The 27294-nt window shown below is 49.3% G+C and overlaps 1 protein-coding gene across 1 annotated transcript in view; it reads left to right on the top strand.

The window, feature by feature from the left end:
* The window catches only part of dcaf5 (ddb1 and cul4 associated factor 5), a 119816-nt gene that overhangs the window by 31433 nt on the left and 61089 nt on the right, over positions 1–27294 (top strand). The window contains 3 exon segments of the mRNA XM_038784919.1: positions 20443–20479; positions 22333–22469; positions 26561–26690. Coding sequence (XP_038640847.1) covers positions 20443–20479; positions 22333–22469; positions 26561–26690 — 304 coding nt within the window.

Raw genomic sequence — 27294 nt, 5'->3', positions numbered from 1 at the left:
ATCTTACTCTGACCTAGTTTGTTCTGCAAAGTTATTAGTGGATATAACCCATATCTAGGTTTCTTAGGGAATTTCTTCAGGCAGTTGGGAAAGTTGGAGCTTATGGAATATCAGCACCTTGTGCATCTTATCAAATTTTGGCTTTTCCTCGTAAAACCTGTACTCCATATTGAATTATCAAAGATTTGAAACGCCCCGCTATTCAACGGCACCGTGATGTTTTCTTTTGGTCTTGGGGAGTTTCTCTCCACTGAGGCCGTACTTAGTGATGGCAGGAAAGACTGCTTGCAGATCGGGTGCCATTTTGTCCGGTAGCCTCGATCCTCTTCACTATTCCCTCCCCCTCCCCCCTCCCATTTTAGTGACCTCCCTTCATCTCTTTTCTCCCTCCCCCCCACCTGACCCCTGCGGTGCCAATCTGCCACCTGGGCACCCTGGCAATGCCAGTGTGGAACTTCCACGATGACCGTGCCGCTAGGGGGAGTGCCAGGATACCAACCTGTCCTTTCCCGACCACCCAGAGGTCTCCAATAGCTCAGGTGCTGTTACGCCTGGTCCACGTTTGTGTGGATCAGTACTGACACCCTGGCGAGGTCTCCCAGGTGGAGCTGTTGAGCACTGGGCTTATTTAAATATTCAGATTTGGAACTCGCCCAGTGAGGGTGTGATCCAGATCGTGCCGGGTGGAGTGCGTCAGGTTACTCGCGGTCAGCCCAGCGTAGAACCTGATTTAGAGCGCTCATGGGATTCACATATTGCACTTGATGATCCCACCCCATGTCTGTCTTTTCAGGAATCTTCAACAGTTTGAGTTCTATTAATAGCTGATGCTGTTTAGCAGCACAATACATTTCTCCAAATCCATCTCAAATAGTAATATTTAAAATTGGGAACAAATGTAGATTTGGACATCTGAAATAAAAACGGAAACTGTTGGAAACACTCTGCAATTCTGGCAGCACCTATGGAGACATTTCATGTCGACAACCTTTCGTCAGCACTGACCTTAAATGTTAACTCTGTTTTTCTCTCCACAGATGCTGTCAGGCATGTTGAGTATTTCCAGCATTTTCTGTTTTAATTCAAAATTGAGAACAGCCATTAACTGGGAGTAATTGTAAGATGACAATCTTAACAAAGTAGTTCAGATTACATTCATACAGCTAGATAAAAGCTGAAGCAGATCCTAGACAGCTGACCTGAGAAATAAGGTTGAAAGCATGCCTGCTTTTATTTGTCATATGTCACGATATCCCTTTAGTCTTTCAAGTGCTAAGTGGTAAAGACAATTGGCTACACATTCCCAGACAGTTGATGTGCTTAAATGTTGACAAAATAAGCAATAATGTTTTTGATACAGAAGTACATTAAAATAGCTTACAGTTCATTTAAGGAGCTTTAAATGGAAAGCCATTTTAATTATTGAGTGATTGAAAAATTTAGACAACAGGAGCATGACTAGATGTATGCAAAATTATATTTGAGCTTCAGATTATCTTGAAAAGTTGCAAGTGAAGTACTTTTGCACAATGTAGCAGCCGACAATAAACAGTAAGTAACTGGATGGTGTGCGTAAATAGTGATTCATAGCAATGATTTAACCGATCTGATGAGCTTCAAGGCCAGGCACATTTATTGATATTTGATTGAAGGCTGCATCCCAAGCAATGACTTTCCCAAGAGCTGCTTCCCTCAAACCTGACCTTAAAGCAATTCCAAGTCATTGTCTAAGATATTTTAGTAACGTTTTGGTTCATGAGTTACGTTATTTGCGTGTACAGCACCTTGAAGATGTTTATGAATGATCACTTTCAGATTCTGTGACCATGCTGTCCAGTATTATATGCTGCACCTTTTCATGTAACTGTATGTTAATGGTATATCATTTGTAGCCTCAATATAATTTTTACCTGTGGTAGCAAAGATGATTTTTTTTTTGCCTGGAGGTGCTTCTATTATATAATTTCATGTTGTCAAGTTTTTAATAAAGTATGTTTATTCAAATTTTTTACATTTTAACATTTGAAAAACATGACAACATAAAAATAACTCCCCACCCTAATAGTTGAAGTTAACTAATTCTCCAAAATGTAGAACAAACAAACACTATCTCTTGTTGAACCCCTCTTGGGGCCAATTTCACCGTCTCTAAATGCAGGAACTCCATTAGATCCCACAGCCACGCCGAGGCACAGGGTGGAGAAGCTGACCTCCACCCCAACAAAACCCACCTGTGAGCGATCAGCGAGGCGAAGGCTAAAATATCTGCCCATGCTCCCGCCTGCAAGTCCAGCAGGTCTGACACCCCGAATATGGCCCCCAGTGGACTAGGCTCCAAATCTACATGCAAGATCGCCACATAGTGTAGAAAAAAAAACTCCAAAATTTCTCCAACTTCAGGCAGGATCAAAACATATGGACATGATTAACTGGGCCCCTCCCACACCATTCACAAATATCCTCTATCCTCTCAAACAGCCGGCTCATCCTCAACTTCGTCAGGTGCGCCCTGTTACCATCTTTAGCTGTATCAACTCAGCCTCGCACACAAGGTTGAGGCATTCACCCTCTGCAGCACCTCGCATCACAATCCCTCCTCCAGCTCCATCCCCAGCTCCTCCTCCCACTTGGCCATGAACCCCTTCAGAGACACCTTCAGCCGGATTCTCCGTTCCTGAGACTAAATGTTGCTGCTGGAGCAGGATTAGTAGACATCTAAGACAGCATGGGGCATCTCTGCCTCATTCCCCTGTGCAAGGGAAAGTACCCTGAATTCATTTAGTTTGTTCACACACACGTCATCGGATCCTTGTACAATAATTTCACCCGTGCCAAAGAAGTGACAGGGAGGAGAAATGTCCAAGTTTGGGAGAAAAACGGCCATGACAAAGGGGATTAGTGAAAGTCCGCCGGGGAGTGAAAATGTCAGCGCAGGAACTGTAAGGAAAGCGAAAGCTGGAGCACCAGGGGAGGCTGCATCGCTCACAGCAGAAGAAATAACCAAGGTGATGGCTGTGGAACTTGAAAAACAGCTCACAAAACACATGGAAGCGATGAAGAAGGAGATGGGGGTGGTATTGAAAGTGCTGGTGGAGGAGATGGGGGTGGTTTTGAAAGTGCTGGTGGAGGAGGCGATTACCCCGGTGAGGGCGGCGGTATCAAGCGCAGCGGCAGAGGTGCGGGAGCAAGGTGAGACACTGAAGGAAGTGGAAGAGGCATTATCGTAGCACAGTGATCAACTCACCTCGATGGCGAAGGTGGTGATAGGGACCAACAAGGGTCTGTGAGCCAAAATGGAAGACCTGGAAAACAGATCCAGGCGACAGAATCTGAGGATTGTGAGTCTGCCCAAAGGGGTGGAAGGCCCGAGGCTGACGGAGTATTTTGCCACGATGTTGGCGAAGCTATTGGGGGAGGGGGATGATCCCTCCTCATATGAGCTGGATTGGGCTCGTCCGTCGTGGAGGCCTATACCAAAGGCGAGTGAGCCGCCAAGAGTAGTAACTCTGTGTTTCCGTTGGTATAGCGTGAAGGAGAAAGTCCTGTGCTGGGCAAAGCAGAAGCGGATGATGCAGTGGGATGGAGCTGGTTTACACATATATCAGGACTTTACGGTGGAGCTGGCGAGGAGGCGGGCTGCCTTCAGCCGGGTGAAGAAGGCACTACATCAGCAAGGTGCAGTGCGGCATAGTATACCCAGCTACGTTGAGGGTGGCCTATGAGTCCAAGGACTTTTATTTTGGGACGGTGGAAGCAGCGGAAGAGTTTGCGAAGGCAGAAGGACTGTGGCAGAACTGAGAAATGGTTGTGTACCGATGTAGCCTCATGTAACTTTATTTTTCATTGCATGTTGGTGTATGTACGAAATGAGTCGACGCTGTATATATTTGGACAAGGGAAGAGATGGGACTTTAATTTGCAATGATGGTTCTTTGGGGCTTGGGTGTGTATGTTAGGGTTGTGTGCGAAAGGGGATTTCTTGGTTTTCCTGGGACCGGGCAAGGGGGAAGGAGACCCGGGCGGGGGCCTCCACACTGGCCGGTTTAAGCAGCTGCAACTAGCAGAACAGGTTTTGGTGAGTCTAGCCGGGGTGAAAAGTTGGGGGAAGGAACCAAGGTTGGGGGGAGGAGTTTACAAGAGGGAGAGGAGTCTGGGAGGGGGGGTGTGGGGGAGGTGTCTACAATTCATGGGTGTCATTCACTGTACTCTTTCAGGGATTGGACGGCATTGAATATTAGGGGGGGTGGTGGGGGGTGGACTGTATATGTCAATGGTGACCAATGGCGATTCCTGATTCCATTTCCTTTTTTCCTTTTTTTTCACCTTGGGAGGGTTTGTTTTATTTGATGTTTATATTGTCAGGTGGGTCGTTGTGTGGGGGTTGGTGGGAGGATGGGATCATTGTTGTTAATAAGGGGATTAACATTGTATTCACTACTGTTTACTGTTTGTTGGTGGGGTGTAAATTTTGAAGAAAATGTGAAAATGGAGAATTTAGATTACCGAATTATTTTTTCCAATTAAGGGGAAATTTAGCGTGGCCAATCCACCTACTCTGCACATTTTTGGGTTGTGGGGGCGAAACCCACGCAGACACGGGGAGAATATGCAAACTCCACACGGACAGTGACCCAGAGCCGGGATCGAACCTGGGACCCCAGCGCCGTGAGGCGGTTGTGCTAACCACTAGGCCACCGTGCTGCCCTTTGAAAATGGAGAATAAAAATATTTATTAAAAAAATAATTTCACCTATGCCATAAACTCAGGCCCAATCCCAAGCCTCTCCAACACCGCAAACGGATAGCTCCACTCCACCTGATGAAACGCCTTCTCTGTATCCAGCGGCACCTCCAACTCCCTCCCTTCTGCGGGAGAAAGCACCACATTCAACAGCCACCATACATTTGACAACAACTGCCTGCCCTTTACCAACCCCATCTGATCCTCTCCAATCACCTTCAAAAGGCACTGCTCCAACCTGAGTGCCAACGCCTTCGCCAATATCTTGGCATTCACATTGAACAGAGATATAGGCCTGTACGACCCACACTCCACTGGATCCTTGTCCATTTTCAGAAGCAACAAACTGGATGCCTGACCCATCATCTCTGGCAATAATCCCCGGCCCATCGAGTTAGAATTAGAACAGTACAGCACAGAACAGGCCCTTCGGCCCTCAATGTTGTGCTGAGCAATGATCACCCTACTCAAGGCCGCGTATCCACCCGATACCAGTAACCCAACAACCCCATTAACTTTATTATTTTTTAGGACACTAAGGGCAATTTAGCCTGGCCAATCCACCTAACCTGCACATCTTTGGACTGTGGGAGGAAACCGGAGCACCCGGAGGAAACCCACGCACACACTGGGAGGACGTGCAGACTCCGCACAGACAGTGACCCAGCCGGGAATCGAACCTGGGACCCTGGAGCTGTGAAGCATTTATGCTAACCACCATGCTACCGTGCTGCCCACGTTCCCACCAACAGCAGCGCCAAAATATCCTTAAACTTTTCATAAAATTCCACCGGGAAACCATCCGCCCCTAGTGCCTTTCCCGCCTGCATTCTCCCTATCACCACCTGCACTTCTTCCACTCCCACTGCCTCCTCCAATCCTGCCCTCTCCACTTCAGGACACTCCAATCACCCCAGGAACTTCTTCATATTTGACTCATCCTCCAGAGGCTCTGGCTTGTACAGATTCCCGTAGAACTCTTCAAAACCTTTGATCACTTGCTCCAGTGTCACTACCAGCTCTCCCGTCCCATCCATATCCCGACCGATCTTTCTCGCCGCCGCCTGCCAGCAGAGCTAGCCCGCCAATATGCGGCTGGCCTTCCCATACTCGTACACAACCCACTCGCCCGTCTCAACTGCCAAACCGCCTTTCCTTCGCCCCCTTCAACTCCTCTCCTTGCTTCCGTACGGCCATCAATGTCTGAGCCAAAGCTTCCTTTACCAGGGCATGAGTTTCACCCACCCACTTCTTGAGCGGGTTGTTTTCTGGGCTGTTGTTTATTTACTGTGGTGTTTTTTTGTTTGTTTTGTCCACTGGTGGGTTGGGGAGTAGTTTGGGGTCCGATGGGTCATATGTCCGTCTTTTTCCCGTGTGTTGGGTTGAGGGGCGGAGCTCGAGTTGGAAGCGCGGGCTTTCTTCCCGCGCCGAAGGAATTGGGGGCGGGGCCGGCGCTGGTAGGGAGGGATTGGTGGCTGTGTTGCGTCGAGATTGGGGAGGGTCATGGTTATGGCGGGAGTGGCCGGGGTCAGCAGAAGTCAGCTGACTCACGGAAGCACAATGTTAGGGGTAACGCAGCTAGGGGGGGGCCCTAGCTTTGAGGGGGGGGGGGTGTTGGGGGAGGAAGAAGGGGGGGGGTACTGGGTTGCTGCAGGGACTGCGAGAGAATGGATGGTGAAGGGGGGGTTGGGAGGGGGGTCTGCCGCCGTGGGGAGCGGGCTTGGGGGGGTTCCCTGGGCACATGGCGGGTTGAGGAAGAGGTATGGCTGATCGGCGTAGGGGGAGCGGGATGCCCCCCCGGGTTCGGCTGGTCACGTGGAACGTGAGGGGGCTGAATGGTCCGTTGAAGCGATCCCGGGTCTTGGCTCACTTGAGGGGGTTGCGAGCGGATGTGGCAATTCTCCAGGAGACGCACCTTAGGGTTACGGATCAGGTGAGGCTAAGAAAAAGTTGGATGGGACAGGTGTTTCACTCGGGGCTTCATGCAAAGAACCGTGGGGTGGCAGTTATGGTCGGTAACAGCTTGTCATTCGTTGCGTCCAAAGTGGTGGCGGATAGTGCAGGTAGATATGTGTTGGTGAGTGGGAGACTTCAGGGGGAGCGGGTGGTCTTGGTTAATGTTTATGCTCCCAACTGGGACGATGCGGTCTTCATGTGGCGAATGCTGGGCCTGATCCCGGACCTGGAGACAGGGGGATTGATTCTGGGTGGGGACTTTAACATGGTGCTGGATCCGGCTCTGGACTGCTCAAAGTCTAGGACGGGCAGGAGGCCGGCAGGGGCCTCGGTGCTGAGGGGGTCCCTTGGAGGTTTTTGGAGCCGGGGGGTAGGGAGTTCAACCTTTTTCTCCCATGTTCATAAGGCGTACTCCCGGATTGATTTTTTTGTGCTTGGCATGGTGCTAATCACGAGTGGTGGGGGCGGAGTATTCGGCAATAGCCATTTCTGATCATGCCCCACATTTAGTGGATCTGGAGCTGGGGGAGGGGAAGGATCAGCGCCCGCTGTGGAGGCTGCATGTGGGGCTTTTGGCAGAGGAGGAAGTGTGCGGGCGGATCCGTAGGAGCATAGAGGGGTATCTAGAAACCAATGATAACGGGGAGATGCAAGTTGGGGTGGTTTGGGAAGCGCTAAATGCAGTAGTCAGAGGGGAGCTGATATCTTTTCGGGCGCACAGGAAGAGGGCCGAGAGGGAGAGGCTGATGGAGGAAATGGTAAGGGTGGATAGGAGGTATGCAGACACCCCGGAGGAGGGGCTTTTGAGAAAGCGGCGCAATCTCCAAGCGGAGTTTGACATTTTAACCACCCGGAAGGCGGAGGCGCAGTGGAGGAGGGCGCAGGGGCCGGTATATGAGTACGGGGAGAAGGCAAGTCGGATGTTGGCTCACCAGCTCCGGAAGCGGGAGGCAGCTAGAGAAATTGGGGGTGCCACGGATGCAGGAGGGAATTTGGTGCGGGGTGGAAAGGGCATCCATAGGGTGTTCAAATCCTTTTACGAGGGGCTGTACCGGGCGGTGACCCCAGGGAAGCAGGCGGAATGGACCGCTTTTTGGATAGGCTGGAGTTCCCAAGAGTAGGGGACGAGCGGATGGAGGGTTTGGGGGCCCCAATCGAGTTGGAGGAGCTGGTGGAGGCGTTGGGAAGTATGAAGACTGGGAAAGCGCCGGGGCCTGACTGGTTCCCAATGGAATTTTGCAAGAAATTTTCAGATTTGCTGGGCCCTCTGCTTGTGAGGACCCTGAATGAGGCTAGGGAGGGGGGGGGGGGGCTCTGCCCCCAATGATGTCCAGGGCAATTATCTATTTGCTCCTGAAGCGGGACAAGGACCCCTTTCAGTGTGGGTCTTACAGGCCGATCTCGCTCCTTAATGTAGATGTCAAGTTGTTGGCAAAGGTGCTGTCCAGGAGGGTGGAGGATGTGGTCCCGACGGTGATTCATGAGGATCAAACGGGGTTTGTAAAGGGGAGACAACTGAATGCCAACGTGCGGAGGCTCCTTCATGTCATGATGATGGCACCGGCGGCTGGGGAGTCAGAAATAGTGGCGTCCATGGATGCGGAGAAAGCTTTTGATAGGGTGGAGTGGAGTTACCTGTGGGAGGTGTTGCGGAGATTTGGGTTTGGTGATGGGTTCATTAGCTGGGTGAGGTTGCTGTACAGCTCCCTGGTGGCGTGTGTGGTGACGAATGGGAGGAGGTCAGCGGACTTTCGGCTTTCCAGGGGGATGAGGCAGGGGTGCCCCTTGTCTCTCCTGCTCTTCGTGTTAGCGATTGAGCCCCTGGCCATCACGCTGAGGGACTCGAAGAGTTGGAGGGGGATTGTGCGGGGGGAGAAGCACCGGTTGTTGCTGTACACAGATGATCTGCTGTTGTATGTCACGGATCCGGCTGAGGGGATGCCAGAGGTGCTGAAGATACTTGAGGTGTTTGGGGACTTTTCGGGCTATAAGCTCAATGTGGGGAAAAGTGAGCTGTTTGTCTTGCACCCGGGGGATCAGGAGAGGGAGATAGGTGAACTCCCGTTGAAGAGGGCTGAGAGGAGCTTTAGGTATCTTGGGGTCCAGGTGGCTAGGACCTGGGGGGCCATGCATAGGCTTAACTTTTCGAGGCTGGTGGGGCAGATGGAGGAGGAGTTTAGGAGGTGGGACGCGCTACCGCTTTCGTTGGCGGGCAGGGTCCAGTCGATTAAGATGACGGTGCTACCGAGGTTTTTGTTTCTTTTCCAGTGCCTCCCTATATTGATCCCAAAGGCTTTTTTCAGAAGGGTGAATAAGTCGATTCTGGGGTTTGTGTGGGTGCGGAAGGCCCCGAGAGTAAGGAGGGCATTTTTGGAGCGAAGAAGGGAGGTAGGGGGCCTGGCGCTGCCCAACCTGTGTGGATATTATTGGGTGGCGAACGTGGCGATGATTCGCAGGTGAGTGACGGAAGGGGAGGGTGACGCATGGAAGAGATTGGCGGTGGCGTCCTGTGCGGGTACGAGTCTGGAGGCTTTGGTGACGGCCCCACTTCCACTCCCCCCGGCAAAGTACTCCACGTGTCCGGTGGTGGTTGTGTCCCTTAAAATCTGGGGACAGTGGAGGCGGCATAGGGGGGAAGTGAAGGCCTCAGTTTGGGCCCCGATACGGGGCAATCACCGTTTTGCGCCGTGGAGAACGGGTGGGGGATTTGGGAGTTGGCATAGGGCTGGCATCAGACAGTTTGGGGACCTCTTCCTGGATGGGAAGTTCGCGACTCTGGAGGAGCTGGTGGAGAAGTGGAACCATCACCCCTGGGAACCCTTTTAGGTATATGCAGGTCAGGGCATTTGTTAAGAGGCAGGTGGCGGAGTTTCCGCGGCTGCCGCCAAGGGGGGTGCAAGACAGGGTGCTTTCGGGGACGTGGGTCGGTGAAGGAAAGATCTCGGCTATTTACCAGCTGATGCAGGAGGAGGAGGAGGCCTCAGTAGATGAGCTCAAAGTGAAGTGGGAGGAAGAGCTAGGGGAAGAGATTGAAGATGGAACGTGGTTGGATGCCATGGAGAGGGTGAATTCCTCCTCCTCTTGCGCATGGCTCAGCCTAATTCAGCTGAAGGTGCTGCATAGGGCTCACATGACAGGGGCAAGGATGAGCCGGTTCTTCGGAGGGGAAGACAGGTGTGGGAGTTGTTCGGGAGGCCCGGCGAACCACACCCATATGTTCTGGGCTTGTCCGGCCTTGGAGAGGTTTTGGAAGTGGGTGGCGGGGACTTTGTTGGAAGTGGTCGGGTCTAGGGTCAAGCCGGGCTGGGGCCTCGCAATCTTTGGGGTAGCTTCGGAGCCGGGAGTGCAGGAGGCGAGAGAGGCTGGCATTCTGGCCTTTGAGTCTCTAGTAGCCCGGCGCAGGATTCTGTTACAGTGGAGGGATACGCGGCCCCCGAGTTAGGAGGCCTGGATCAACGACATGGCTGGGTTCATCAAGTTGGAGAGGATGAAGTTTGTCCTGAGGGGGTCGGTACAGGGGTTCTTTCGGCGGTGGCAGTCCTTTCTCGACTTCCTGGCGAAGGGTTAGAGAGTGGTCGGTCTCAGCAGCAACGGGGGGGGGGGGGTTGGGGATGGTTAGGGGGTTCGTTTTTGCGGCGGTGGGTTTGCTATGTTGTTATTTTCTTCTCTCTTGTATTGCTTTTGGTTTTTTTGTTACTATTTATTTTGGGGGGGGTGAGTTCTTTTCTTGTGTTGGTGTGGAAACACGCCTTGTTTGTTTTAAATTGTGGGGAGAAAATTTGTTATTGAAAAACTTTAATAAAAATTATTTTTAAAAGAAGAACAAGCACTGTACCTGGGACCACTGCCCTGCCCTAGCCTCATAACCCGCACATTGGTCATAGCCAATCCACCTAACCTGTCTATCTTTAGTCTGTGGGAGGAAACCAGAACACCCGGAGGAAACCCTTGTAGACACTGAGATAACATGCAAACTCCACACAGACGGTCACCCAATGCCGGAATCTAACACGGGTCCCTGGTGCTGTGAGACAGCAGTGCTAACCACTATGCTGCCCACAGAGGGGAGTGTCAGGTGAAAGAAAATCAGTTAGAATTTTGAGCTATTTCTGGGATTCTGATAGCACTGCTTTTGATGCTGTCAGTAAGGAGCAGCCCCTGTGCAGATACTTAACGTTAAAGATATCTTATCACACTGCCGTTAGTTTTGATTTGTTTCGATTTATTATTGTCACGTATTAGTATACAGTGGAAAGTATTGTTTCTTGCATACTTTACAAACAATGCATACTGTACATAGGGAAGGACAGAGAGACTGCAGAATATAATGTTACAGTTATTGCAAGGTGTCGAGAAAAGATCAACTTAATACGAGGTAGGTCCATTCAAAAGTCTAATGGCAGTAGGGAAGAAGCTGTTCTTGAGTCGGTTGGTACGTGACCTCAAACTTTGGTATCTTTTTCCTGACAGAAGAAGCTGGAAGAGAGTATGTCCAGGCTGCATGGTGTCCTTAATTATGCCGGTTGCCTTTCCGAGGCAGCGGGAATTACAGATAATGTCAATGGATGGGAGGCTGGCTGGTTTGCGTGATGGATTGGGCTACATTCACAACCTTTTTTAATTTCCTGCGGTCTTGGGCAGAGCAGGATCCATACCAAGCTGTGATACAACCAGAAAGAATGCTTTCTATGGTGCATCTGTAGAAGTTGGTGAGAGTCGTAGGTGACATGCCAAATTTCCTTAGTCTTCTGAGAAAGTCGAGCTGTTGGTGGGCGTTCTTAACTACAGTGTCGGCATGGGGGGACCAGGACAGGTTGTTGGTGACCTGGACACCAAAAAACTTGAAGCTCTTGGCCCTTTCTACTTCGTTCCCATTGATGTAGGCAGGGGCATGTTCTGCACTACGCTTCCTGAAGTCGATGACAATCTCCTTTGTTTTGTTGACATTGAGGGAGAGATTATTGTCGTCGCACCAGTTTACCAGATTCGCTATCTCATTCCTGTACTCTGTCTCGTCATTGTTTGATATCCAACCCACTACTGCGGTGTCATCAAATTTGAAAATCGAGTTGGCGGGGAATTTGGCCACACAATCATAGGTGTACAAGGAGTATAGTAGAGGGCTGAGGACACAGGCTTGTGGGGCACCGGTGTTGAGGATGATTGTGGAGGTGTTTTTGATGCCTATCCTTACTGATTGTGGCCTGTGGGTTAGAAAGTTCAGGATCCAGTCGCAGAGGGTGGAGCTGAGGCCAAGCACGGAGTTTGGAGATGGGTTTTATAGGAATGATGGTGTTGAAGGCTGAGCTGTAGTCGATAAATAGGAGTCTGACATAGGTGTCTTTGTTATCTAGGTGTTCCAGGGTAGAGGGCAGGACCACGGAGATGGTGTCTGCTGTGGATCTGTTGCAGCGGTAGCAAACTGTAGTGGATCAAGGCAATCCGGGAGGCTGGAATTGATTTGTGCCATGACGATCCTTTCGAAATGCTTTATGATGATGGATGGCAGAGCCATTGGACGGTAGTCATTGAGGCACGCTGCTTGTTTTTTTTTGGTTCATGGATGATGGTCGTATTCTTGAAGCAGATGGGTGCCTCCGATTGTTGTGAAGAGAGGTTGAAGATGTCTGCGAATACCCCCGCCAGCTGATCCACGCAAGACCTGAGTGCCCGTCCGGGTACCCCATCCGGGCCAGTAGCTTTCCGAGGGTTGACCTTCGAGAAGGCTGCTCTGATGTCTGCAATGGTGATCTCAGATGCAAGTTCATCTGAGGCTTCTGGGGTGGAGGGCTTGCTCTCGGTGACCTCTTGTTCAAAGCGTGCATAGAATGCGTTGAGCTCATCAACGAGGGGTGGATTGAAGTCGGTGATTTTACATGCCTTCATCTTGTAACCCGTTATGTCTTGCAGACCTTGCCATAGTCGACAGGGGTCCGTGTGGCTAGCTTGGGATTTAAGCTTGGTCCAGTACTGCCTTTTGGCACCTTTGATGGATCTCCTTAGATCATATCTGGCTTTCTTCTATAGGTCAGGGTCCCTGACTTGAACGCCTCAGACCTAGACTTCAGCAAGCAGTGGATATCCATGTTCATCCAGGGTTTCCGGTTGGGAAACACGTGGATTTGTTTCTTTGGCACACAGTTTTCTGCACACTTACTAATGAAGTCAGTTACTGTAGTGGCGTACTCGTTCAGGCTGGTTGCAGAGTTTTCAAATACTGACCAGTCCACTGACTCTAAGCAGTCCCGTAGGAGATCATCCAATTCCTCAGACCAGTGAAGACCGTGGTGCTGTGGTAATGCCACATGACTTGTAATCCAGAGTTCCATCCAGGCTGTTATCTTAGGAACATTGGTCAAATTGAAATTCTTTTTTTTTATAAATGTTTTTATTCAGTTTTCATATTTTATATTGAACAAATTACAAATTGTTAGGAGAAAAAAAACAACAAACAAACACGCAAAAATTAACATACATATTTACAGGTAAGCATCTTCGTAGTAGTAACTGCGCCCGCCCCCCCCCCCCCCCCCCCCCCCCAACATGTTTATTTAGTTTGGTTTTGGGCCTTAGCTAGCCATCGAACCCCCGTACCGAACCTGTAGCCCCTCCCGCTACCTTCCCCCGACTATTCTTCCTCTTGTACATTGGCCACAAATAGGTCCCGGAACAGTTGCATGAATGGCTCCCACGTTCTGTGGAAGCCGTCGTCCGACCCTCGGATGGCAAATTTGATTTTCTCCATTTGGAGAGATTCCGAGAGGTCGGACAGCCAATCCGCAGCTCTGGGCGGTGCTGCTGACCGCCAGCCAAACAGGATTCTACGGCGGGCGATCAGGGAGGCAAAGGCAAGGGCGTCCGCCCTCCTCCCCAGGAATAGATCTGGCTGTTCTGAAACCCCGAAGACCGCCACTATCGGGCATGGCTCCACCCTCACTCCCACCACTTTGGACATAACCTCGAAGAAGGCTGTCCAGTACTCCACGAGTCTGGGGCAAGACCAGAACATGTGGGCGTGGTTGGCCGGGCCTCTTTGGCACCGTTCACATCTGTCTTCCACCTCCGGGAAGAACCTACTCATACGGGTTCTTGTTAAGTGGGCTCTATGTACCACTTTTAGTTGCGTCAGGCTGAGCCTTGCGCACGTGGAGGTGGAGTTGACCCTATGCAGTGCTTCGCTCCAGAGTCCCCACCCTATCTCCATCCCCAGGTCGTCCTCCCATTTCCTTCTTGTTGCGTCCAGTACGGTGTCGTCCCTATCTACCAGTCGGTCATACATGTCACTACAGTTCCCTTTCTCTAGGATACTTGCGTCCAGTAGGTCTTCCAGTAGTGTCTGTCGTGGCGGTTGTGGGTACGTCCTTGTCTCCTTTCGTAGGAAGTTTTTGAGCTGCAGGTACCGTAGCTCGTTCCCCCCAGCTAGCTGAAACTTCTCTGTCAGTTCGTCCAGTGTTGCGATCCTGTCGTCCGTGTATAGGTCCCTGACTGTCAGTGTCCCCCCGTCCTGCCTCCACCTTTTGAAGGTGGCGTCAGTCAGTGCTGGTGTGAACCTATGGTTGTTGCAGATGGGAGCCCTGTTCGACATTTTGGTCAGGCCAAGTTGCTGCCGCAGTTGGTTCCAGGATTGGAGGGTGGCTGTCACCACTGGGCTGCTGGAGTGTTTTTTGGGTGGGGATGGGAGTGCTGCCGTGGCGAGGGCCCGGAGGGAGGTTCCCATGCAGGAGGCCTCCTCCGCACGCACCCACTCAGCCTCTGGCTCCTGGATCCATCCCCTTACTCGCTCGGCTGTTGCTGCCCAGTGGTAGAATTGTAGATTCGGGAGGGCTAGCCCTCCCCTGGTTTTTGTTTTTTGTAAGACCTTCTTTGGGATCCTAGCATTTTTACCCCCCCATACGAACGCCATGATGAGTTTGTCCAGCGCTTTGAAAAAGGCCTTGGGGATGTAGATCGGAATGGATCTAAACAGGAAGAGGAACCTGGGCAGTACGTTCATTTTGATCGTCTGAACTCTCCCCGCGAGGGAGAGCGGGAGTGTGTTCCATCTTTGCAGGTCCTTTTTAACTTCCTCCGTCAGGCTGGTGAGGTTCCATTTGTGGATCCCTTTCCAGTCATGGGCTATTTGGATCCCCAGGTAGCGGAATTTATGTCGGGCTTGATTGAACGGCAGCCCCTTTAGTGCTGCCCCCCCCCCCCCTTGCGGGTGTACTGGGAAGATCTCACTTTTGCTCATGTTGAGTTTGTAGCCCGAGAAGGCTCCAAACTCTTTCAGGAGCGCGATGATTCCGTCCATGCTGCTTTGTGGGTCCGAGATATAGAGGAGCAGATCATCCGCATAGAGTGAGACTCTGTGCTCTCTACCTCCCCTTCGGATCCCCCTCCAATTTTTTGCTGCCCTGAGCGCGATTGCTAGCGGTTCAATTGCTAGTGCGAACAGCAGCGGGGACAGTGGGCATCCTTGTCTGGTGCCCCTGTGCAGCTGGAAGTATTGGGAGTTGGTATTGTTGGTCTGTACACTCGCCATGGGTGCGTTGTACAGGAGCTTTACCCAAGCGGTGAACCCTGTTCCAAGCCCGAACCGCTCCAGTACCTCTATGAGGTATTTCCACTCGACTCTGTCGAAGGCCTTTTCTGCGTCCAGGGAGACGATCACCTCTTGTGTTCTCTCCCCGGAGGGGGTCATTATCACGTTCAGCAGGCGCCTGATGTTCGCGGTAAGCTGTCTACCTTTGACAAAGCCCGTCTGGTCCTCTGTGACCACCTCAGGTACACAGTCTTCTAGCCTCTTGGCTAGGATTTTGGCCAGTATTTTGGCGTCTGCATTCAGCAGAGATATGGGTCTGTATGACCCACATTCCGTTGGGTCTTTGTCTTTCTTAGGTATCAGCGAGATTGAGGCCTGTGCTAACGTGGGTGGCAATGTGCCCCTAGCTAGCGAGTCTGTGAACATCTCCCGCAGGTGCGGGGCCAGCGCTGTCGCAAATTTTTTGTAGAAGTCCGCCGGGAATCCGTCCGGTCCCGGCGCCTTCCCCGCCTGCATGGAGCTAATGCTGTCCATGATCTCTCCCAGTGCTAGTGGTGCTTCCAGATCCCGTTTTCTGCCCTCTCCCACAACTGGTATGTCCAGTCCGTCAAGAAACCGGTTCATCCCAGCCTTCCCCGTTGGGGGCTCTGAGGTGTACAGCTCTTGGTAGAAGGCCTTGAAGGTTTTGTTAATCCTCTCTGGTTCTGTTTCCAACGTGCCTCTGGTATCTCTGATTTGCGCAATTTCTCTGCTGGCTGCCTGCTTTCTCAGCTGGTGGGCCAACAGGCGGCTGGCTTTGTCTCCGTGTTCGTATAGGGCCCCGCGTGCCTGGCGGAGTTGGTGTACTGCTTTCCTGGTGGAGAGCAGGTCAAAGTTCCTTTGTAATTCTTTCCTCTCCGCCAGGAGTTCTACGGTCGGGGCCTCGGAGTATTTATGGTCTACCTCCAGTATGGAGTCGACCAGCTTCTGCCTAGCCACCCTTTCCTCCCTATCTCTTTGCGCTTTGTAGGCTATGATTTCCCCTCTTAGTACGGCCTTAAGCGCTTCCCAGAACGTGGAGGGTGAGACCTCCCCGTTTTGGTTGATCTCAGTGTACTCCGCTATGGCCCGCGCTATCCTTTCGCTGAAGGCCTTGTCAGCTAGTAAGGCACCGTCCAACCTCCATTTGGGGCGCTGGGCCCTTCCCGTCTCTAGCCGCACATCCATGTAGTGTGGGGCGTGGTCTGATATCACAATTGCGGAGTATTCCACCTTGTCTATCTCTGGAAGCACCGTTTTCCCCACCACAAAGAAGTCAATTCTGGTGTACACGTTGTGTACTGGGGAGAAGAAAGAGAATTCTTTCTCCCCCGGGTGGGCGAATCTCCAGGGGTCTACTGCTCCCATCTGCTCCATATAGTGACTGAGTTCCCTTGCCATGTTTGAGGTTTTCCCCGTTCTGGGGTTTGATCTGTCCGTCGTTGGGTCCTGTACACAGTTGAAGTCCCCCCCCATGATTAGTCGGTGCGTCGCTATGTCCGGGATTTCTGCCATGGTCTTTTGGATGAAGCTCGTGTCGTCCCAGTTGGGCGCATACACGTTAACTAGGACTACCGGCGCCCCATCCAGGGCCCCGCTGACCATGACATACCGTCCCCCTGGGTCCGTAACCGTCTTTGTCGCCCTAAACATTGTCCTCTTGCCAATCAGGATCGCCACCCCCCTGGCCCTTGCCCCATAACAGGAATGATAGGTTTGTCCCACCCAGCCCTTTCTTACCCGCAGTTGGTCCTGCTCCCTCAAGTGCGTCTCTTGGAGGAAGACTATGTCGGCCCTCATGTTTCTAAGGTGGGTGAGGACTCTAGATCTCTTCACTGGGCCATTAAGTCCCCTTACGTTCCAGGTGACTATTCTGGTGGGGGGCTTCTGCCCCCTTGCTCCTGTGGGGTTAACCATATTTGTCCGGTGGACGCGCCCCTGCCCTCTGGGGTTTCCCTTTGTTAGGGGGCCGTCCAGGATGTCCACTATCACTGCTCTCCCCATGCGGTCGGGTCCCTGCGCTCCGGGGTTCCCCCTTGTCCCGGGGACACCCGCCATGGCCGTCCACTGTGTGTCCGCCACGCGGGTAGCCCCCTGCACTCCGGGGGGCCCCTTCACCCACAGACCGTACTGGGTGGGTGTTTGCAGCAGTTCCCTGTTTCGAGCCCTTGTCTGTGGCACTTTGTGGCCCTATTCCCTTTCTGGCCTCTTTTGTCCCTTCGTCCCTGCATTTCCCCTCCCTGGTCTCTCGCCCCCCGAGTGCCCCCCCCCCCCCGCTCTATCCCTTTCGGGGATACCCCTGTGTACCCCTCCATTGCCCCTCTCTCCCCCATTCCTGTCCCCATTTGCTCTCCCACCTTTGATGGGTGATCCCCCCCCTCCCCTGCCTGGCGCCTTCCCCCCTGTTGGGGGTGCGCTGCGGCCCTGCTCTGTTGCGCGCCCCCTTCGCTAGCTTTCCTGCTAGCACGGTGGCTCCCCGCTCGGAGGTTGCTGTCCCCCTTCCCCTCTCCCCTCTCCAGTACTCCCGTTCCCTCGTGCCGGGGCCTGGCCTCCCACCTGGAGCGGGCCCTTGGGCATTGGGTTGTTTTTCCTGGGTGCTCCTGCCAGGGGGGAGGGGGCTGGCTTTGCCTCGCCCCTCCCCACCCCCCCGTCGGCATGACGTATCTCCTTGCCATGGGCCCCTCGTCCCTACTTCCCATGGCGTTTTTCCAGCCCGTGCTCCTCAACGAATCTATTCGCCTCGGCAGGGGCTGTAAAGAAATATTCCTTGTGTTGGTATGTGACCCAGAGTTTTGCTGGGTACAGCATACCAAAACGTACTTTGTTCTTATAGAGAGCTGCTTTCGCTCTGTTGAACTCCGCCCGTCTCTTAGCTATGTCCGCTCCAAAATCCTCGTAGATTCTGATGGCGTGCCCGTCCCAATTGCAGGCTCTATTCTCCTTGGCCCAGCGCAGGATTGTCTCCCTATCCCGGTACCGGTGCAGTCTGGCTATAACTGCTCTCGGTTTTTCCCCTTCCTTGGGCTTCGGGCGCAGTGACCGATGAGCTCTGTCCATTTCCGGTGGGGTGGGAAAAGTTTCCCGCCCCACCAAGGAGCCCAGCATCGCAGCCACGAATGTTGTGGGATTTCTACCCTCTATCCCCTCTGGCAGGCCCACTATCTTAATGTTTTGCCTTCTCGAGTTGATCTCCTGGTCGTCTACCCTGCCCTTCAGGCTCCCCTGTGTTGCACTCAGTTTCGCCATTTCCCTCTCCAGGGACATGACCCGGTCGCTCACGTCAGTCGCTGCCTTCTCCAGCTCTTTAATGGTTGCCCCGTGGGCTTCCAGTATCTTCCCTTGGGCATCCACTTTCTCCTCCATTCTGGTCAGAGCCTGCTGCACCCCTGACATGGCCCTGGTCATTGCTGCCTGTGCTGCGGCCTCTGTGTCTGCTTTTAACTCTGCCTTGATTGCCTGCAGCTGCTCCCTCACCACCTCTGCAATGGCTTCCTTCCAATTCACGCCCCCCTCTAACCCCAGGGGAGAGGTTGCCCGCCCGTCCAGCCCTTTTGGATGCGGCGATACATTCTTCCCGCTGCTTCGCGTGTTGACTCGTTCGCCCAAGCTGGTTTGCCCTTTGCCCCGTCCACCTCCGGTGCCCCCTTTCTCTTGGGTCCCTTCTGGCATTTTTTTCTCCCCCTTCCCCTTCATCGTTTCTTCTCTCCTTGTTCTTCTTTTCCCCCTTTTCCGCACCCTATTTTAATTTTATTTATATATATATAAAAATATATGTATATATTTTTTTTTTAAATGAAAAATTTATTTCCCCCCTTCTTTCCTTTACCCCTTTATTTCACCCCTTTTCTCTTTACCAGTTTTCTTTTGGGTTTTTATTTTAAAAAAAAGAACAGAAATATAAGTCTCTTTTTTCTTTTGTTTTCTCTCTCCACTCGCCCAGGAGAGAGAGAGAGAGTCCCCCTTTGTCCTTGCCACGTGGTGGTCACTGCAGTTGGGGGGAGGGGGAGGGGCGAGTGGGGCTGCTGGTTGGGGGGGGGGGGTTTGTGTCCCCGCTGCTGGTTGGGGGGGGGGGGGGGGGGGGGTTGGTGTCCTCGCTGCTGGTTGGGGGGGGGGGGGGGGGGGGTTGGTGTCCTCGCTGCTGGTTGGGGGGGGGGGGGGGGGGGGGGGGGTTGGTGTCTCAAATTGAAATTCAATTGATAAATTTGGAAAATGAAGCTAGTCATATTGTGTTATTGTTGTAAAACCCATCTGGTCCACAAATTCTGTTGGCTCAATTCAAGGGCAGTTGGGGATGGGCAACAAATGCTGGCCTTGCCAGTGACGTCTCATTAATTTTTTTTAAATGTAAAGAGTGGAACGCACTTCCCACAAATAAAATTTTAAATCTTAAAGGCGCTGCCAATTAAACTAATGATTAGTGACTACTGACCAAGCTAGCTTGGATAGATCTGCAAGACTGCACTTTGCCAGCCACCTTGCATCGCACGAACAAATTATAAAATGAAAAGTAAAATGTTCAGTACTTTTTGAGTATTTATGTTTTATTAAGCAGTGTGGAAAATGTAAATCATTGTAAGTCTAGGAAGCACACATTCTACTAGATGAAAGGTGAATTTAGATCATGGTAAGCTATGTAGCTTCCACTGTTCAATCGCTGGCCATGCTACCGAACCCAAAATGAACATCCGAAAGTCTTAAGTGTGCTAGGCTGCACCCTAGTGGAGGAGAGGGTAATCCTACTCGAGGAGTACATTTACTCTGTCACCCAAACAGAAAAAATAGAAAGCTGGCTTGGAGACGGAGGGATTATGTTACTCTCCCGCATGACACCCAGCTGATTAGAAACAAAAATGCAATTTGACATGAGTGACCCAGTGCAGGAAGTGTGGTAAAGCTGAACATACAGGCAACAAAGCCATAGGCCAGGAGGTGTATTGGCTCTCTTGTGGACAAAAAGCTGTATGATGATTATACTTTCAATGATTTAAAGTTTTACACTAATGTACAGCACTTTGTGTTCAGTGCAGCTGCCATGTTTTAAGTGCAAAATGAATCACCATTTCAGTGCTCGTCTATAAACTAACAAGAGATTTGGCCCCTGGGATTGTTGTCAGTACAAGTAGAACTAGAGTTTCTCAACAGCAACTTCTTTCGAATAAACTTTTTTTTTTGACGGCTAATTCCCTTCCTTTTTTCTTTCTTGTAGGAAATGATGAGCAAGTGATTGTTCATGATGTTGAAAGGTAAGAAAAAGAAGTAATTTCAATCTGAAGCAGCATCACAGCATTTATAAAAGGGCAGAGAGGTTCACAGATGCACACAGGAAAAAAAATCTATACTTCAGAAAAAACTATTAAAATAGCAATTGAGTGCACTATACTTGTAGATTCCTGTTTGGAGTGTGCAGAATAAAGAAGTGCAATGATCTGATTGGCTTGGTTACAGCATACAAAGGGGCAGCACGGTAGCATAGTGGTTAGCATAAATGCTTCACAGCTCCAGGGTCCCAGGTTCGATTCCCGGCTGGGTCACTGTCTGTGTGGAGTCTGCACGTCCTCCCCGTGTGTGCGTGGGTTTCCTCCGGGTGCTCCGGTTTCCTCCCACAGTCCAAAGATGTGCGGGTTAGGTGGATTGGCCATGCTAAATTGCCCGTAGTGTCCTAAACAGTAAGGTTAAGGGGGGGTTGTTGGGTTACGGGTATAGGGTGGATACGTGGGTTTGAGTAGGGTGATCATGGCTCGGCACAACATCGAGGGCCGAAGGGCCTGTTCTGTGCTGTACTGTTCTATGTTCTATTCCGAAGTTCATGTCTGAGTGTAAAAATATTGATCAATTTCTGTCTGTACTAAATCGTACTGATTTAATAAGTCATTCTGGCTAGTTCCATACCAGTCTGAATTTTTATGCATGCCAATCTAATTTGGGTGTGGTCTTGATGTTATGGTAAAACGGGTGATAGCTTCCGTACAGGGTAAGGTGTAAACAGTAAAGTTGGTGATGGGTTCAGCAGTGAAATCTGGGAGGCTGCCGATGCTTCAAGATGTGCACAGTGTGGGCTGCAGTGCGAACAAGGGTGGGCTGGATGATATTTTGGAGGTGAAAGTAGACACTGCTGACTGGCTCTGGGTCTGATACGAGCTTGTGTATGTACCATTCAGTCCCATTTGAACAAACCACTCCAGTGGTTGTAGAATAGCATTAGAATCCCTGGTTTCATATGTAAATGAAACAGTATGACTTCAACTGTGCCAGTTTTTATTTGGAGCAAGCATGAGTGCAAACATATGTTTGCCCTGTTGAAAGTCAGCAGTATAAATTCAAGACTACTCGGTCCACCTACATGGGTTCAAATACTGAACTTGGAATACTTGGCAGCAGTGTTTATGTGTACGCAGATCTGTAGAACAGACCATTTTTAATGAATGTGCTATCCATCTAGAGCTGTCTAGAAAGCTTTGTATGTTCTTTTGAAAAAATCAAATTTTGCTCTGTAGTAAATACTACAATATTTATATATAATTTGTCCTATAGACATACAAAGAACAAAGAAAATTACAGCACAGGAACAGGAATGCTTTTGGTTTACTGCATGGTCACTTTTAATCTTTGATAAAATAATGCGTCATTACAATGCTTCTGAGCAGCACTAACTGGCAAGTTCAATTAAGTATTAAGAAAAATTGCTAAGGGTGGCACGGTGAAGCAGTGGTTAACACTGCTGCCTCATGGCGCCAAGGAAATAGGTTCGACCCCGGGGGGGGGGATCGGGCCTACCTGATCTGCGAGGGGCCTTTCCTACTGGCGAGCTTAAATACAGCCTCGACGGGGCGAAACATTCCGAGGCAAAAAACAAACGGTAAAGTGCCATTGGACACCCGCTAAACGCACTGTTGAAGGGATTTTAGCTTGAGTCCACTGAATTACGCCATTGCTACTTGCGACTATTTCCCAACTTTGCTCCCTCGCTCACTCCTTTCTGTTGTGATGGGAGTTTACTTTCTCCTGTTCCTCTCATCTCCTCACAGTTAGCAGCTACGGTGGAATTGTTAACTGTGCAAATTTAGGTACGTTTTCATTATCTATAATTTTCTTTCAGCACTGAAATAGTGAGTGTCTTCCCCCATGACGATGCTGTATACGGCCTGTCCGTGAGTCCTGTGAATGACAATGTGTTTGCCAGTTCCTCAGATGATGGCAGAGTTCTCATCTGGGATATTCGGGACTCGCATGGAGGTGAGTGGTACATGCAGTATAACACATGTTGATTGTAGAACTCGAGGTAGAGCCTTTTTGTTTGCCTGTGTGTGCTGTGTGACTGACTAGTTGTCTTTGAATGGAATACTCTCAGCACTCTGGCCTTGATATACTTCACTATGTGTAAAGAGAGTCTCCCTTCCCCACCCAAAAAGGTTCATATCGAGGGAAACTCTATTCCAAATATACTTGGGCGTTTTTCTAAATGGGTGCCATTCTGCTTTATAAGCAAATTTCCCAACACTGTTGACCCTCACTTTGAAGAGCATAAAAATTGGCCTTTATTTCATCCTCTCCCCCTATTTTGTTTATAACTGAAAATGCACACTTATACTGCAAATTTGCAGTCAGACAGTTTTGTCCATGTGATTTTTTTAACCAAACCAGTAGACTATCTGAGGTAGCTCACAGCACTGTCACAGTCTCTGCTCACTATCTCATCTGGTTGCACACTCTATTTGCAAGCTCTCGCTCTGATTTAATAAGCAGAACTAAGAATCATATAAGATAAGCCAGTGAAAGAAGAAAACAAACATTGGGGAATACTTTCACCATAATGCTCTTCCCCATCAAAATCCACTCTCAACAATCCCAAAATATTCCCTTCTATAAGACATATCTTTAAGCCTTGGAATTCCCTCCCTGAACCTCTCCATTTGTTCCATCTTCTTTGAGAACATCCCAACCCCATCAATTAAAATCAGCTCATTGAGCAAGCTTTTGATCACCTCTCTTTTATCTCATTAAATCAGCATCCATTTATTTCTGGCTGTGCTTCTGTGAAATGCTTCAAGACTCTTTTCTGCATTGAAAGTACGAGATAAATGCAAGTTGTTGCATTTATTATTTCTCCTATCTGTAGCTCTGCCTAATGACTTGAGGTATACAGGTTTGATCAGTGATAGAGTGCCTCAGTCAATACTCACGGTTTATTCATTTTTGCTTAACAAACAAGTAGTTAAAAATCGTTCTCTACATTAAATGCCGGCTATATTATCTTCTAATGCCAGTGTTGTATTCAAGACAATTAGACAGCCAGTTTGTTTGTGCAGATATGCTCATTTAAATTTACTGATCAAATCTAGTGCGATAGCTTTCACTTTCTCTAATTGAGTTTTCATGACAATATGGCAACAAAAGAAAGTTAAAGATAAAGAGTGGCTAATGTGACACCACTGTTTAAGAAGGGACGGAGGCAGAAGACAGGAAATTATAGGCCGGTTAGCCTGACTTCGGTCATTGGTAAGATTTTAGAATCTGTTATTAAAGATGAGATCGTGAAGCACTTGGACATGCATGGTAAAAAAGGACTGAGTCAGCATGGCTTTGTCAAAGGGAGGTCATGCCTGACAAATCTGTTAGAATTCTTTCAGGATGTAACAAGGAAGTTAGACAGAGGAGAAGCAGTGGACGTGATTTATTTAGATTTCCAGAAGGCCTATGACAAGGTACCGCATAGGAGACTGTTAAATAAGTTAAAAGCCCATGGTGTTATGGGTAAGATCCTGGCATGGATAGAGGATTGGCTGACTGGCAGAAGGCCAAGATTGGGGAGAAAGGGGTCTTTTTCAGGATGGCAACCGGTGACTAGTGGTGTGCCTCAGGGGTCTGTGCTGGGACCACAACTTTTTACAATATACATTAATGATCTGGAAGAAAGTACTGAAGGCACTGTTGCTAAGTTTGCAAAGACCTGTAGAGGGACAGGTAGTATTGAGGAAGCAAGGGGGCTGCAGAAGGACTTGGACAAGCTAGGAGAGTGGGCAATGAAGTGGCAAATGAAATACAATGTGGAAAAGTGTGAGGTTATGCACTTTGGAAGGAGGAATCAAGGCATAGACTATTTTCTAAATGGGGAAATGCTTCGGAAAGCAGAAGCGTAAAGGGACTTGGGAGTCCTTGTTCACGATTCACTTAAAGTTAATGTGCAGGTTCAGTCGGCAGTTAAGAAGGCAAATGCAATGTTAGCATTCATGTCAAGAGGACTAGAATACCAGGGATGTACTTCTGAGGCTGTATAAGACTCTGGTCAGACCCCAATTGGAGTATTGTAAGCAGTTTTGGGCCCCATATCTAAGGAAGGATGTGCTGACCTTGGAAGGGGTCCAGAGGAGGTTCACAAGAATGATCCCTGGAATGAAGAACTTGTCGTATGGGGAACGTTTGAGGACTCTGGGTCTGTACTCGTTAGAGTTTAGAAGGATGAGAGGGGATCTTATTGAAACGTACAAGATACTGTGAGGCCTAGATGGAGTGGACGTGGAGAGGATGTTTCCACTTGTAGGAAAAACTAGAACTAGAGGAAGCCATCTCACTTTAAAGGGACGATCCTTTAAAACAGAGATTAGGAGGATTTTTTTCAGCCAGAAGGTGGTGAATCTGTGGAACTCTTTGCTGCAGAAGGCTGTGGAAGCTAATTCACTGAGCGTCTTTAAGGCAGAGATAGATAGGTTCTTGATTAATAAGGTGATCAGGGGCTATGGGAAGAAGGCAGGAGAATGGGAATGAGAAAAATATCAGCCATGATTGAATGGCAGAGCAGACTCGACGGGCCAAGTGGCCTAATTCTGCTCCTATGTCTTATGGTCTTATAGTCTTTATACCAATTCACCTACCATGCAAGTGTGTATATACTGAAGGCAGCACGGTGGCGCAGTGGGTTAGCACTGTGGCCTCACGACGCCAAGGTCCCAGGTTTGATCCCGGCTCTAGGTCACTGTCCGTGTGGAGTTTGCACATTCTCCCCGTGTTTGCGTGGGTTTCGCCCCCACAACCCAAAAATGTGCAAGCTAGGTGGATTGGCCACACTAAATTGCCCCTTAATTGGAAAAAATGAATTGGGTACTCTAACAAAAAAAATTTTTAAGTATGTTTATGCTTGTATGGTTGCAGAAGAGCTATAGTTTGAAGGTGGAATTTAACTCTGCTGTTTCTTCCTGATATGGCTACCTATACAGTTGACCTGAAACATGCAATTTGTAAAAAAGCTGCAAGTGCCAGACATAAATTGTCTGCTTTTCAACAAGGTGCACATAAGGATCCTTTTAAATAACTTCTGATATCCAAATCCATTGATGTTTATTTTAATCTATCTTGTATCCTTCAGTGAATATACCTGACACTGAATTAAATTTAATTCTGAAGTACATAATGTTGAAGCGAACAATCAGTTAGTTACACTATAAATGGTAGTTTGGTATCAAAAAGACAGAATTTGCTGCCAAAATAATGGCTAGTTAAAGACGCACATCACTATTGGCGTGCAAGTGTGGAGCATGTACACATTGTGTCATGACTCGTCACGCACTTAGTGCCGTTTTGCCATTAGTCTTGCAAAAACCAGAACTCGCTGTCAACCTCCACATGTTTAACAAGATAATTCAGCATTTGTGCCATAACTACAAATTAAACTCATCGCAGAAAGTTTGGGCTGTTGTTTAATGTTATAAGAACACAGTTTGATGTATTTTACATTTCCAGTCACCTTCCTCTTTAAAACCAGTCGGCAGTTAAATGACTTATTCTGTACACCACATAAAACACCGAACCAGAATGCCAGCTAAACAGATTTGTTAAATTGATTTGCGATGAAGTATGGCTGTGATTAAAGTCAGTACTAAATTGGTTTCAGCTTGGCAAGAATTAATTATATCTCTCTCTCCTGCCCCCGCCCCCCCACCGCCAGAAATTTGTATATAATTTGTAAGTAATCAACTATTAACATGCTGATTCTGAAAATAATGCATGCTTCAGGGCTTTGCTGGGCATTTAAGTTCAATTCACTTAAATTCAATTGGTTAATTTGATCGATTAGTGGTCCTATTGCTCATCAAGGTCCCAAATATGCTCTGTTATCAATTCACACTTACAGAAATCTGTAGAACTGTGCATGAGTGAAGAAATCCAGCGAGGACCCAAACTCAGTGAGATGCCCCCTCTGCAGCAAATCCTGGGTCATTACAGCCTGTTTATAATACTAGTTTTGAATTACTATCTTGAATGAAATTTGGCTTGTAACTTTATTCCACGTCTACAAGTTTTGGCCTTTGAATGCATTTTGCTTTTTCCAGAACCATTTTGTCTGGCAAATTACCCATCGGCCTTTCACAGTGTGATGTTTAACCCCGTGGAGCCCAGACTCTTGGCTACTGCAAATTCCAAAGAAGGAGTGGGCCTGTGGGATATCCGCAAGCCTCGAAGGTGAGCTAATTCTCCACTTTGTCTTTCAGGGTTTGAACTTTAGCTTTGCCAGTAAGAACGATTCATGCAGAAGTCTGCATAGCAAAACTGATAGTGATTCCAAAAGCTGTTCTATAGGTGTAAAGGGTGGGGCCACTCTATAACTAATCAAAATTTAACATATGGTTATTGCTATCAATTCTTTTACTGTCATGAATTAAAAGAACATTGGCATCCTCAGCAGTTGATTAGGTTACATGGCATTTGGTTAAGAGGTCTCTGTAACTCAACAACTCATATAATTGACCAACTGGGCAATTGGCCAAGGGAGTTGGTGGCATACTGGTATTGTTACTGGCCTCGGAAGCCAGAGATCCTGGGCAATGCTTAGGGGACCCCGGTTGTAATCCCACCTCAGCAGATGGTGAAATTCAAATTTCGTTAAAATCTGTAATTAAAAGTCTAACGATGACCATGAAACCATTAACAATTGCTTGTCTGTTGCCAGATGGCATCGTAACTTAGTTGGTTAAAATGCCTGACTAGTTATCAGGAGGTTCTGAGTTTGAACCTGATCAGTTTGGTCGATTAATAGTTTTAAGACGCAGGCCCATTGGCTCAGACA

Source organism: Scyliorhinus canicula, chromosome 2 (genome assembly GCF_902713615.1).
Source record: "Scyliorhinus canicula chromosome 2, sScyCan1.1, whole genome shotgun sequence".
In the NCBI taxonomy this organism is placed as follows: domain Eukaryota; kingdom Metazoa; phylum Chordata; class Chondrichthyes; order Carcharhiniformes; family Scyliorhinidae; genus Scyliorhinus; species Scyliorhinus canicula.
The sequence above is the reverse complement of the archived record's forward strand: the minus strand, read 5'-3'. Positions and strand labels throughout refer to the sequence as shown.